This window comes from Haemorhous mexicanus, chromosome 13 (assembly GCF_027477595.1).
Source record: "Haemorhous mexicanus isolate bHaeMex1 chromosome 13, bHaeMex1.pri, whole genome shotgun sequence".
Lineage (NCBI taxonomy): Eukaryota > Metazoa > Chordata > Aves > Passeriformes > Fringillidae > Haemorhous > Haemorhous mexicanus.
In genome coordinates this window covers 4,670,285-4,681,712 of record NC_082353.1, presented here as the reverse complement: position 1 = coordinate 4,681,712, position 11,428 = coordinate 4,670,285, and the positions used below count along the sequence as shown (strand labels likewise).

The window sequence follows — 11,428 nt, the reverse complement described above, 5'->3', positions numbered from 1 at the left end:
ATCTTCCACTAGCTGTCCAACCTGGCCTTGGACACTTCCAGGGATGGGGCAGCCACAGCTGCTCTGAGCAGCCCCTGCCAGGGCCTCAGCACCAAACACAGCCAAGAATTTCTTCCCAATATCCCATCTAAACCTACTCTTCTTCTGGTGTCAGCTTTAGGTGAAGTGCAAGATACCTTACCTTAGTCACTTCTGATGGGACAGGCATCATTCACTTGTCTCAACTGAGAATTAGTGAAACCTTTCATGTGTCAGAGCCACCTGAAGCCAGGAACAAAACCACATTCTTCCTCTCCCTGGTGTGGAAACTGCTCACAGCAAGCTCACTGCTCTTGTGTCTGAGTTCCCACTGCTCCCTTCTGGAGGCACCACACCCCAAGGCACTGCTGCATTTGCCTGAAACTGATGCAGAACCTAAAAAAAAAAAAAAGAATAAGAGAATAAGAGAACAGGAGTGGTTTTGAGTTTTTTCTTCCTCATGTCTTTCACTGATACTTTTTACAGCTTTCTTTTTAAGCTGAGCATAATTCATGAACTCTGCTCTTTAGGAAAAAAACAAGACATGTTAACAGCAGTAGTAGCAATAAACATAAAAACAAATGTCAGTCACACTATTCCTTGTGGTCCCCTGTGCTTTGTTCTCCAAAGGCAGTGGTTCCCAGAATGTCCTGGCAGCCTCAGGAGAGGTGGATACCGCGATGACACCCCAGAAGGAGCAGCCGAATGCTGCTGATTGCTGGAGGTCAGCAGGAAAACACTGGACTCCCATCTGAAAACACAAACCCAACAGACCACGGACAGAGCAGCAGCATGGAAGAGGGGTGAGAGGCAGATTGCAGCCCTTTGGGACTGGGAAAACAGGAGATTTGTGAGAAAGCTTTTCTCCCTCTGTCAAATCTCTGTTATTTGTTACCTGCCTCAGAGGGCTCAGGGCTGAAAAATACCTTTGCTTTGCTTCGTGGAATCTAAATGGCCACATGATACAGACATAAAGCTCAATTTCTGCTCAGCCCTCACCAAAGGTTTTTGGTCACGGAAGGAGAATCTTTTTGAGAAATTGATTTTTGTTGAATACCTACACTTCGGTGCTTTCAGAAACAAAGGACACTTCTGATAACAACTTCTGATAGCCCGAACATCTTTTTTGACCAATTCCCCACTTTTAGCAATAAAAGTTTGTTCCAAGCATCTGAATTCTCTCCAGTTTTTGGCAGTGATGCTTTTTAGCTGAATTCCTCTGGGAATGTGAAGGCATCTTGCCTGTGCACAAAATGCCCATTGCCTGTATAGCATAAGAGCATTTTCCTCACTGATTCCCCTGCCAGCACGTGCCTTCCACTATGGGGGGAAGAGGAAATACATTTCAACTTTTGGTCCTTCCAAGAGCATCCCTTACAAAATGTGTATTAGTGCAGAGGGAAGCAGGAGGAGCAACAGCCTGGGCAACATTTACCCCGTGGTGGTTTCTGGTCACAAGGAACCTGGATCAGGACCTTCACCTCTTCTTGGGGCAGTGGTGTTCAAACCCCACCGATCCCTGCTGGAGTCAACTCCCCACCTTTGGTTTCCTGCTGCTCCCTCTGCCTCGTTCAGTGTCTCTGAAGGCCTTAGTGTCTCACTGGGACACAGAGTCACACTGTGACCTCTCAGACACATTTCATATTTCCCAGAATCAATAACTTCCGCTGCAGTTCCAGGAGCAGCGGGCAGTCGATGAGTCCCGTCAGGTTCCGTTAGGAGGAACAGCGGAGCAGCCTAAGGATGACATTTCTGAGGGAACTGCTACCCAGGCATATTTATTGTTTCAAGTCCTCTGACTTCAGGGCTCAGGCAGGGCCTGCAGCCTGTAGCACTCATGTAATTTGATTTTAAACCTGCCACTCAGGTGCTGAGGGAATAACAGCAGTGGTAGAAGCCCTGTGTGACAGCAGAGCCAGCATTCCTGATGTGCCAAGTGCCCAGACCTGTCAGGGGGATCTGAGGGCTCATGGCTCCATCACCCATGTTCCACATCTCAGCAGAGCCCCTGGTTTGCTCTCCTGGCTTTGATCACCAGTCCCCTGGGACGAGCATGGAAAGGTGGGAGAAAGGTGGTGTTTTTGCAGAAGTGTTGCCCTCAAGGGATGTTTAAACAACAATAAAAAAAGCGAAATGAATGTCTGTGAGAAGTGTCAGATTGGAGCTTGAGGAGTCAGACTCTTCACCTGTCTGAAGGCTGCCCACATTCTCCCTGCCAGAGCTCTCAGTACAGCACCATGCCTTGGCACAAAGTGTGTTATTTGCTTTTTAAACTGTCCTTGTGTCCCTATATTGCTCAGTCCTGCAGCTGAGAAAGAGTCAGACTGTGCTGATGGGGTAAGAGGTTGCATTGGTAACACTGGGAAGGAATGTTGGCTAATTCATCCTGGTTTTAGAGATGCTTAAGAATTGCAAGAAGTTAGAATGATTTAAAAATAAAATGTATGCAGAATGAGTCCATAACTCTGCTTTTAATCCAGGAACTGCTGGGAACAGAAGCTTGTTTCTCTCCTTAGCAAATCAGGGCTGCACCCTGCTATTGCTCTCTGGGAAGAGATCTCTCTGCTCTCCTCTGACAGCTGCATCACCAAGGCCTTGTCCAGACTTTTGCAGCATTCCCAGGTGGTCCAGCACAACCTTTCCTGGCAGGAAGGTGATTTGGGAAGCACCATGATCACAGTGTGCAGGTCCTGTGGCAAAAGAATCTGCCAAGGCTCCAGGCATCCTTCTGTAGCACGCTATGAGCTTGGGGAATGGAAGCCCTTTGTAAACCAGGTCTTGTTCTGAAAAGTTTAATTTTACAACCGTTCAAGTTTGTCCCTTTGTCAGATAACATGGTAAAAATTAAGAAGTCCAATATTTTCTCCCTGAAAATTCCATTATATTTATAGGAAATTCCTTCATAGCATTTGAAAGAGTGATGAGGTTTGTCTGAGCATTCCATTTGGAGCAAGCAAAGCCAAACCTATGACTTTGAAGGGCTGAAAGTGCATAAACAAGATTATTACAGTAAACAGGACTCTGTCCCTGTCCCAACCTACTGTCCAATGTCTTTATTCCTTCCTGTTTCTGTGGTTCATTGTCCCTGTCTTCACTACATCATAGCAATGACTGGTTTTGAATTGTTGAATGAGTGGACTGAGGTAATTTTTGCTCACATTTTCTCTTCCATCACAAGGTTCTATCAGCACTCTGTGCCTCCAGTTCCTGCCATTTAAAGCAGAGGGACACTTCAGCCACTATGTCCAAGTAATGACTCCTGTAATCATTGTTTCTGTATATTCAGTTTTAAACACCCAAAATCCCAGTCTGAGATACAGACCAAAAGGAAGGACACTTGTGGGAGCTGTAAGGTGTTGACACAACACCTAGTCAAGTCTACTTGGTCTCAAGTTTTATGTGCACTTGTTCATCTAACTGGCTGATGTGTTTGTATCTCTCAAAGATAATGAGGCCTTTTTTTCCATTTCCAGGAAACACATGTGATTCCAGCTGGAGGACCCAGCACCTCAGCTGACCCTTTCAGGCCATACATAGAAAGGGCCAGGCTGTGCTGCTGTTGGTTCCTGCCATGGGCAGAGGTGAGGTTTGTGAGGTGTGCTGGGATCCCCAGGAGTGATGGGCTGTGTTTTCCAGGCATCCTCTGCTGTTGGTCTAAGGTTATTTCCTTGATTTCCCAAGCCCAGAGGCGAATGACCATTTCTGTGTGCTAAGCATCAATTCTTCCCCTTTTGTTCTTATCCTATCTCCTCTCCACAGTTTTCTTCTCGCTTTGAATCCTCTCAGACTGCTGCAGTCTCACTTCCCCTGGCACAGGAGAAAACGTGATGGTGTTTACAGAGCAGAAGCACTGGGACTCAAGAGATGTGAAAGGTGGCCCTGCTGGCTCTACCTCCAACAGCTCTCCATGGTTCTGACTTCCTGTCAGGATAACCTGGACTAAAACCCCTCTGCCTTTTCCTGTGTGATCCTACAGTATCTAACACAACCTCAGGTAAGACCTTTAGGCACTCCCATTATATGAATGAGAACAAGATTGTTGGTGTCAGTAATTAACATTCTTGTGGGATTGTTGGAAAAGCTTTGGGATAAACACCACCTGGAATCCCTGCCTGGCTTATGTGGTTTTTAAGATGCAGAGGAGACTGATCCTGTTTGCACGAGAGGGCAGGGACCATCTGTCTCCTCTCTTACTGGATGCGCAGAGTCTTCCAGTCCAAAGATGAGTTGTTGTAGCTCAGGGAGAAGTGGGACACTGGAAAAGTGAGGGCATGGACAGTGGGGAAGCAGAATGGAGTGGTCAGTGTGTCCCCAGTAATGATCTCATCTGAGAACAAGGACTAATGGCAACCACCAAAACAGGAAATACAGTCACTGTGAGCACCTGTGGCACGGTGTCATGCCATGACAGGCTTCCAGAGATGAAATCTCCCGCTATTGACACGGATGACAAAAGTTTCATTGACTGCAGTAACATCAGCCTTTCCCCTTGGGCGTTACCTGCATTTCTCTCCTTCTGGATGCCCACAGACCCATATCCCACATCATTATGCACTTCTGATAACAAATGCATTACCCTTTTCTTTTAAATGGCAGACTGGATTCCAGTAAACCCTGCCTTTTGGATTCTAGGTTCCCTCCATCTGCCTCTGAAAACCCTAAATAAACAAACATTGGATTAGACCTCAGCAGCTCCCTTGCTCAGCAAGGGAAGCCTTTAAAAGCATTTTTCACCAACTGCCCTGTTTGTGTTTCAGACTCTGTCAACCTGGCACTCAAGGAGCTCCACCTTCCTCTCAGCCTTCCCAGGGAACTCACCTCAGTGATTGGAAGGTCTGCCTTCATTTATGACCCTCCCTGATCCCAGTGAGGAGCTGGAACTGCTGTTGACCTCAGGAATGACAGAAGTATATGCTGGGCTTGGAGGGTTTCTGGCATATGACCTGCTAACCCAGAATTTGCTTGGCAAAGTCCAGAGGATGACTTTTAACCTCAGAGCAGTTTTCAAAACCACATCTGTGGCTAATAATGTAAAAAAGAAATGAAAAAATAAATCTAGCTCCTACTGAAGGATGTAAGACAGCATACCTTGCTGGGCACTGGTGCTGGAATCAGGATGGAGATTGGGAACAATCGGACAGGCCATGTGCCAGATGTTGTCCACGAACGGAGCCAATGCCTCACACAAGGGAGGCAGCACAGCAGGTTAAACTGAAGATATCTCATAGCTCTAAGTCTTAAACTTAACAAGCCACGTCTTTATTTGTGCTGCAGCCCCTTCTTATCCCAAATTGCCTTTACCAGCTGCCAGAGAATGCCTGGTAATGGCAAATTCTCGGGATAACAATAAATTGGTGTAACGATTGAGTGTCACCTCACATCCTGCAAAGCAATAGAGAAATCACGATGAGAAAAATAGGCACGAGCAGAGTGGCACTGAACAGTGCAATCCTAATTCCATCACCCTTCTTGTGGGCCACAGATAACCCAGAGCAATTTGCAGACGCTCTGAAGTGGCTCCAAGTCTCAGCAGGAGCCGGGAAAGCTCAGTGCAGCCTCGGGACTGAGGAGTCGCAAAGATCAGGGGAGCTGTTGTTCCATAACCTTGCCTCTGCACCAAAACCAGGGGGCTGGTTTGGAATGGGAAGCACTCCAAGCAAAACACAAAATTTTAATCACTGAAATGAAGGTCCTCCTCTGGCTCCCTCTCTGGAGAATAGTCTGTCTCTGATGATCGTGCACAGACTCCCAAAGAAGGTAAATTTTGGATTTAAATCTCTACGTCAGCGTGTCAACGACAGCGTTAAATCTTGGCTGTAAGGCTGAGATATCTCCAAGAGGAGAAAAACACTTTTTTCCACTTAAGTGGCTGAGGTAGAGGAGGTAAATATATTGTCTCCCACTATTAAAGGGCGAGGAAATCATTTATACACATGTATTACACCTTTGCACCTAACAGTGGAGTTATTTTTTAAATTCAAGAGTCTAAAAGTTTAGAAATACCAACATTAAGGTGGCCTATGCAACTGTAATTTGTCCCTTCCATGCATTTGCATTATGATACAGTATTTAATTCTAATTAGATCACACGCTGTTCTTTCAACAGGTTCCTGGCCTCACTCATTGTACAGAATAGACTGTGCTCACTAAGTAGTAATTTTATTTTCTCCTCGCTGTTCACTGTGTGGCCCGTGCTTTATTTACAGCAGACTATTCAAATATTGTTCTGAAGACAGATTTATTCATTTCCTCCCGAGCTTTTCCATGGGACTCATCACTATGGTATCCAAGTGCTTCACAAACTCTAATTCATTTTCTCAACACTGTAGCGAGAACTGGTGTTGCCCTTATTTTACAGACGAGGAACTCGGGCGTACAGACAGAATAGTAAAAAATATCTTTTCATTTCAGAGATCCAATTAGAAATACTCAATGGCCTGATTTTGTCAGAAAATAGAACATGGCCAGGCATCTAATTGAGTCAGAAGTTGTATAAATTCTCAGTTATTGCAGATTTATCTGCAATAGTTCTTCATTTCTGCAAGTCAGGCTTCAAAATGTCAGCCCAGGCACCTGGGCAGTGCTGCCTGCACAATTAGTGCAGCGCTGGGCAGGTCTGTTTTGGGACTGTGTTTTGCATCCCACAAATTCCAGAGGCTAAAAATCCTTTCTGGGAGCAGTAGTCACTTGCCCCACCCACAGTGCTGTGCTTGCTTGCCCAGCAGTTCCTCACAAGGTGCATAAAACACCCACATCTGATTTTTGCAGTAAATGAGGTGGAAGTTGTTGAGGTGCTTGCCTGGGTTCCCTGACCTTGGTTCAGTGTCTGAGCCTGGCATATCCTTCTGCACGGGTTGCCATTATCCTGGTGTTTGATAACTGGGGAGTGTGTTACTGTGCAGCCTGAGTTCTGTTGCTTTATTGAATATGTACTTCTTTCCCAAGTAGAGATTAACCCCAGTAATGTAATCCTGAGCTGCCATCAATGCAGCCATCAGCAATGTGGAAATTTCCCTCTGTGAGGGATGCCATGGTTGGCACAAGCTCCAGCTCTCCAAGGGGGTGAGGTACATTCTCAGTGTATTTCAGGTACTGCTGACTGCTTTCCAGATGGTCTTCATTCCCATTCCAAAATCCTCATCCTCCTGGTCTGCCTCCCTCCTCCCATTTCTGTCATTCACATCATTACATCACTGTCCCCAGTGAATTCCCTCTTCCCACAGGCCCTGTTGCATCCCACACCCAGCCTCGGGGTCCTCCTCCCTTGTCCCACTCCAGCTCTTCCATCTGATCCCCTTTGCACAGCAAGCTCTCCCTCCAACCTTGACCAGAGCACAGGGACATCTCCCAGTCCTGCCAGGCTGCATGTCCTCCTCCCAGCAACTTCTCCCATTTCCAGTCAGGTTTAAAGCCTTCTCCCAGCAGCCTGGCTCCCAGACTCTTTCTTATGGGCTTTGCTTTATCCCTCCCTCCAGGCAGACCTGTTTTTCCTTCTGGCTCCTCATTCCCTTTCACCACCCTGGAGAACCTGTCTCTCTCCACAGCCTCTGTGCCTGCCAAATTACCTGTCCCAAACCCAGTTCCTGTCCTCACTGTGTGTTTTTCAAGGAGCTTCCTGCTCTGTGTTTCCCAAGAAGACTGGAAGGACAGGTCTGCCCTTCCTACCTGCAGACATGGCATGGTCCAGAGCAGCCAGAAACTGGAGCTGCAGGTCCAGCTCGGATCCCACAGCCCTGGGCTGTCATGAGGATGGAGCTGCTGGGGAGTGGAAGCATCAGGAAGCCCCTGCCAAGAACCAGCAGGACTTTCAGGAAGGTTTTCATAGGGGGGTTTGAGGGAACACCTCTGACAAAGTGACCACTCTCATTTTCAGACTAGAAAATCCCTGATAGAAGGAACAGAAGGAGAAATGTTTATAATTTAACCCAAGGTATGAACTTCAGATGCCTAAATTTCAGCACAGTGGTTAGTCTGGCCCTATTAAACGCGACTGAGGGCAGGATTTTATGATGGGAATTGCTAACCAGCTTTAATAGGAGTTACACTACCAGTCCTGCCTTTTAATCACCGCTTCCATTTTCAGGATAAATTGCAGCTGGTTGCTGGTAATCCTTGTGGCATATCAGATAGCAGCGTAGCTCGGCAAGGGTAAGCTGGAGAAACCCAAACATCCTTCTGAGGAGGTAATTATTCCATTGTGAAAATGCCCCGGGATATTTTTAGTGGCCAAACCCCCTGTTTCCTGACAGAAACATAAAATAATGAAGCAAGCTTCACGAGGAGAGACACCTCAGACACCTGTATTAGCTGGTGCTTTGCAGTCACGTCAGCGTTTAATTCGCTGTGTGCATCCCTGTACAGCAGAATCCACACCTGTGTGTGGGGCACTGCTCACTCTGCCAGCCTCTGCCTCACACAAAACCCTCTCCATAAACAAATCTGCAAATCCCGCTGGATCAAGAAGAATTTCACGGGAATATAGAGCTGCCTGCAACAAGAGGGACACCCTTGCCACACACACCGAGGTTATCAAGGGAAACTTTCCTTAACAGGAGTCTCACAACCAGCATGAAAGCCTGGATTTTTGGAACAAATGATTTAAAATTCGTTTTAAAATGTTTTGCAACGTGTTTTGCAGGGGATGTACCCACGTTTCACATCCTGTGGTGCTCCAGGGGTCTGGTTCTCTCCTGGTTACCTCCAGCCCTGGTCCCATGTAATTTCTGTCCTGAAAGAGACGATTCAATTAGTCAAAAATAAAATCAGCAAGGACACAGTGTGCATTGTAAAAATATAACTTAGTGGGAAACAAGCTGAGATGGAAAAAATACCAGGGTACACTCCATATGATTAATGAAGGGGGAATGCACATTTATAGCTTTTATTGTGTCCTTTCTAAGGAGCCTGGATCTGCCAGTGGGGCTGGAGCGGGCTGGTAACGATGCGGCATTCCAGTGATTCGGATTTGAATGGCAAATGCTGTATAAAACTAATTACCCCCAGGAGGATGAAAATACATCGCATTCGCCTTTTCGGAGCATGTCTGGCCTTTTCTTCACGTTATTTATCTTTGAGAAGCATGTTTACTGGGAGAGGCGGCATCCCGAAGAGAGCAGCAGAGTCGCTCCCCAAAAAAACAAGTTTCCGCAAGTTATTTTTGGACATTTAGCTCGATTTCGGGTTTCTGGGCGGCTCTGGATTGCTGGTAACCAGCACCATGGTAGAGCAGGGCTCCCTCTTCCCACACCCTCCGGCTCGCCACATAGCGGGGATACCCGGATTGGTGCCGAACCGGCTGTTTTCCATGTTTTTACGTGTGGAAAACGCGCAGGTCCCGCACTCATGCTGGGCTGGTCCAGGAGACGGAAAAACAGGGATTTATTGCCTTAAACCCCACGAACTTTACGTACCGAACGCCTGAGGGGAGGGAGGGGCAGAGCGTCGCCCCTCAGGAGAGGGCAGTGGCCCCGCCCCCCCCGCGCGCACGCGCAGGCGCGGTGGCGCGCGCGGGGGGGGGGGGGCGGTGGCGCGCACACCTGGCGCGGGGGTCGGGGGCGGGAGGGGAGGAGCGCGCGCATGCGCGAGGCGGGGGCGGGCGGGAGGCGGCGCGCGCCCCGCGGGGTCCGTGTGAGGGAGGGACGGAGCGAGCGAGCGGCGGAGCCCGGCCCGCGATGGAGTGAGGGAGGGAGCGCGGCCGCTCCGCCTGCCCGCCGCTCTCACTCCGCCGCCTCCGCGCAGCCCGCCCGGTAGGGAAGGAAGGCAGGAGGAGCCCCCCCCGGGGGAGGGGCAGGCGCTGGGTGCAGCCCGGCTGCCGGGCGCGGGGAGTGGAGCGATGGCGGCGCGGAGAGCCCGGCGGCTCCTCGGCTCCCTGTGCATCGCCCTTCTCTTCGCGCAGCCTGCACCGACCGGCGCCGCGGCGCGGAGCGGTTCCCGGAGCCTCCTGACGGGTAAGAGCGCGGCGAGACCCCCGAGGCGGCGGGCGCGGAGCTGTGCAGGGGCGCGGAGGGGTCCCGAGGGTGGCGGGGCCCGGGGCGGCCTCGGCAGGGCCAGCGGTGCCGAGGGGCTGAGCCCGCTCCGCTCCCCCCGTGCGGGCACTAGTAGGGGCTACTGCGAGCCTCGGGGAGCGGCGGCGGTGCCTCCCCGCGAATAAGGGACACCTGGAGCCCCGTCTGCGGGGGATTGAATGCTTCACCCACCTGTGTTCCCGGCTCGCTGGTACCAGGCAGGGGAGCCAGGAACACCTGAGGGGAATCGGGCTTGCAGCTCACCAGTGAGGGGAGAAGGGCACACCTGAGGGGAATTGGGCTTGCAGCTCACCGGCGAGGGGAGAACGGCACACCTGAGGGGAATCGGGCTTGCCGCTCACCGGTGAGGGGAGAAGGGCACACCTGAGGGGAATCCGGCTTGCAGCTCACCGGTGAGGGGAGAACGGCACACCTGAGGGGAATTGGGCTTGCAGCTCACCGGTGAGGGGAGAACGGCACACCTGAGGGGGATCGGGCTTGCCGCTCACCAGGGAGGGGAGAAGGGCACACCTGAGGGGGATCGGGCTTGCCGCTTACCCCTGAGGGGAGTCGGGCACGGACGGGCTCTGCCCCGGCTTGGGAGGGCTGCTGGAAGCGGCACGGACTCGGTACCGGCAACCTGTGGAGAGAGAGAGGAACTTGCCTGGGAACTGCCGCAGTAGCCCAGAAATGAGCGGTCTGGCAGCGTTTCAGCCGCGGTAGTTCTCACACCTTTTACCATTGTTGTCTTTAATGGTCCATGATTGAATCCTGGTTCTTTATAGGCTACGGAAAACGTAATCTCACCCAGGTGAGGCGGGAGAAGGCTCTCTCAAAAACCCTTGCATGAGACCATTAATACCACAGAAGCCTCCTCAGCTTTGCAGCGATGTTATCTGCTCGTTATGCCAAATGCTGGCTTTAAAAAGTAACTTATTTATTTCCTTCTTGCCAGCAATAAGCTAGTTGGATGCTTGAAAGAAAATCTGGTCTTGAATGCTGAGTGCTGGGATTAAAAAAAAAATACCCCCTGTAGGTTGATTGAATCCTGGTATTTTGAGAGAGCTCTGTGTGAGTGGAATATGGAAAAAACTGCTGGTCAAATGAATGTTTTTTAGAACTTGTTAGCAATTTGGGAAAGTAAGAATGGTTAAATTCTGACATTAAATTGTGTAATTGTTCTGTTTCAAATCACATTAGGCAGGATCTTCCACGGTGGTTCTTATCTTGGACACCACTGATGGAACCATGTGAGCTGACTCCTGTTGACAGGGAATATTTTTATTTATCCTCTTACACAGTACAAACTTTGCAGATTCCAGGTCTGAAGTAGATTTTTTTTGTTTTGAAAAATATTACAGTTTGACTCAATCTGCAGAACATGTGTAACAGATAAGTTACTTTGT

General features: G+C 49.4%; 1 protein-coding gene and 2 long non-coding RNA genes across 8 annotated transcripts in view; 2 read left to right on the top strand and 1 right to left on the bottom strand.

Moving 5' to 3' along the window:
* The window catches only part of LOC132333168 (uncharacterized), a 30,350-nt gene extending 20,854 nt beyond the window's left edge, over nt 1-9,496 (bottom strand). For 2 of the 3 annotated variants that reach the window (XR_009488076.1, XR_009488077.1), the window contains exons 1-3: nt 9,429-9,496; nt 8,670-8,746; nt 182-414 (exon numbers count right to left, since the gene is read on the bottom strand). This is a non-coding gene — a long non-coding RNA (uncharacterized LOC132333168). Of the gene's footprint in view, nt 1-181; nt 415-5,106; nt 5,401-8,669; nt 8,747-9,428 lie in introns of all 3 variants that reach the window. The other variant, XR_009488078.1, reaches the window with a different exon arrangement.
* On the top strand, nt 3,082-5,111 carry LOC132333169 (uncharacterized). Its single transcript, XR_009488079.1, has 3 exons — nt 3,082-3,599; nt 3,778-4,012; nt 4,776-5,111. It is a non-coding gene; the product is annotated as an uncharacterized LOC132333169 (long non-coding RNA).
* Nucleotides 9,497-9,619: 123 nt separating the features above from the next.
* Nucleotides 9,620-11,428, top strand: part of NEO1 (neogenin 1) — a 175,127-nt gene continuing 173,318 nt past the window's right edge. For all 4 annotated transcript variants that reach the window (XM_059857980.1, XM_059857979.1, XM_059857978.1 and 1 more), the window contains exon 1: nt 9,620-9,965. In XM_059857980.1, coding sequence (XP_059713963.1) covers nt 9,851-9,965 — 115 coding nt within the window. In that variant the 5' untranslated portion in view covers nt 9,620-9,850. The remainder of the gene's footprint in view (nt 9,966-11,428) is intronic.